At 41.2% G+C, this 1,809-nt stretch overlaps 1 protein-coding gene across 1 annotated transcript; it reads right to left on the bottom strand.

The window, feature by feature from the left end:
- On the bottom strand, positions 1-1,289 carry LOC139625740 (uncharacterized). The gene is made up of 5 exons (XM_071485917.1): positions 1,282-1,289; positions 909-956; positions 661-687; positions 390-572; positions 1-242 (listed from the first exon to the last, which is right to left on the bottom strand). Exons 2-5 carry the CDS (start codon positions 948-950, stop codon positions 195-197), a joined length of 300 nt encoding a protein of 99 aa, XP_071342018.1. The 5' UTR covers positions 951-956; positions 1,282-1,289; the 3' UTR covers positions 1-194.
- Between the last annotated feature and the right edge of the window lie 520 nt (positions 1,290-1,809).

Raw genomic sequence — 1,809 nt, forward strand, 5'->3', positions numbered from 1 at the left:
GATGAAGTGCCTCTCCAGTAGTGATCATTTGATAAGTCACCAGGTCCTAATGTTGTGCTTTTATACACCAAAAAGACAAATAAGCTTATAAATAATGAAAAAGCAATGATACCAATTTAGAACAAAACTAATTTATTTAATATTAAAAACACAGAAAATGAAACAATTAATCGAACAATAAGGTCCTGGCCTTTCTACTCCTCATCATCATCATCATCATCATCTTCATCATCTGCAAAGTACTTGAGATAAAACACAACAATTAATTATTCAAGGTTCAACATTATATTGCCAAAACAATATTATTGATTGGAACATGTGTTACTCAGTATATTTCTGAATTAAACAGATAAGTGAATGAAACATGTTATTTTATTATGCATCATTACATTCTCGTTCTCTGTGTCCCCATGAGGTGGAGGAGGTGGAGGTGGTGGAGAAGGAGGTGGTGGTGGAGAAGGAGGTGGAGGTGGAGAAGGAGATAAAGGTGGTGAAGGAGGTGGAGGGGGTGAAGGACTTGGAGGTGGTGAAGGAGGGACGTCCTCCACGGACGTCACCCTGTAATCACTGTCCTGTAAAATGGTACAGAAGAAAGCTGACAGGGGAAAACCACAGTGTAGAAACACAGGCACAGCTTATAGACAGGTGTTCTCAACTCACAGTCCGGCTGAGCCATATGGTGGAGGCCTGTAAGGGAAACAGCATCAAAAACTCACTGAAATATATACTGTATGTCTGAGTTCTTTATACATGGTGTAAAATCACTTCACTAACATATATGAAGGTGTCAGTCTGTGCAGAAAACAAGTGCACAAAGCAAAAGGTGTGTTCTTACATGTGTTTCACAGAATACAAACCAATTCAGGTGAGACAACACAGATGAGGGAATTCATTTAAGGTGGACTTACAGGACTGTGGTCCCCACTGCCTACCCCGCTCTCATCTGACATTGTGACCTGTCAGTGAGAACAAGAAATAAAGACAACGGCTGATAAATGAATGAGATGCTTTTTGTCTTTTATGTAGTCATTTCAACAATTTAACAAACATCTGGTAAAAGTCACCTTCACTCTACATCTGCAGATTGACAGTGAGGAACAGGGCTGATTTCAGTGTATTCCAGCTCTGCTTGTTTTGTTCCAGGAGGGGACTTTATGGAAATACTGGCCAGCCTGTTTTTTTAACTTTTGTTCCGGTGTGTTTGTCTGATTTTGTAAATGTAACACAAACATTTTCCAGATTTTTCCAGCATGAAATACGAGACTGTTTTTGATCACTTACCCACACAAGGTCCCGCTGCAGCACTGACTTACACTACATTCAATTTACCAAGTGTGTGTGGCCATAAACTAATTCAATACACATTCACTTCATTATAATATTTTAAACACCAGAGGTTAACAATGAACAAAATGATTTACTGAAACTTGTGTGCTAGAAGAAAAACAACACCAATATATTTGGATGTATCACCACTGGCAACTGCTTTATATGTCACTTCTGTTGTTTAATCCTCCCTAATGAAATGTATGTAAAGCCCTGAAGATCAGCTCCTGGGGGAAGGCCACAGGGGGGCACAGTTGGGCTGGGGTCAGAGAGAGGTAGGATAGGTAGGGTTAGGTATATGGGTGAATATGGCAAAGGACTCTCAGCAGTTTGACTCTCATTAGCATACTAGGCCTGTGATTGGTCAGAACAGCTGTAGCTTCTGTGGAGCAGGGCGGAGGTGTGAAACTTGGTTTCTGGGGAGGTCGGCGCACCTCCAGCGGACTGCTGCCGACACCTGATGCAAATGTTGATCGTTTAGGG

This window comes from Trachinotus anak, unplaced genomic scaffold (genome assembly GCF_046630095.1).
Source record: "Trachinotus anak isolate AG129_WGS33_773 ecotype Australia unplaced genomic scaffold, CSIRO_AGI_Tana_v1 ptg000009l, whole genome shotgun sequence".
In the NCBI taxonomy this organism is placed as follows: domain Eukaryota; kingdom Metazoa; phylum Chordata; class Actinopteri; order Carangiformes; family Carangidae; genus Trachinotus; species Trachinotus anak.

Bases quoted from the DNA above. Each gene is read 5' to 3' on its own strand.
- LOC139625740 (XM_071485917.1), bottom strand. From the start codon at position 950: ATGTCAGATGAGAGCGGGGTAGGCAGTGGGGACCACAGTCCT. The intron at 688-908 runs GTAAGTCCACCT...TTTCCCTTACAG, and splicing joins GCAGTGGGGACCACAGTCCT to GCCTCCACCATATGGCTCAG. The intron at 573-660 runs GTGAGTTGAGAA...ACCATTTTACAG, and splicing joins CCATATGGCTCAGCCGGACT to GACAGTGATTACAGGGTGAC.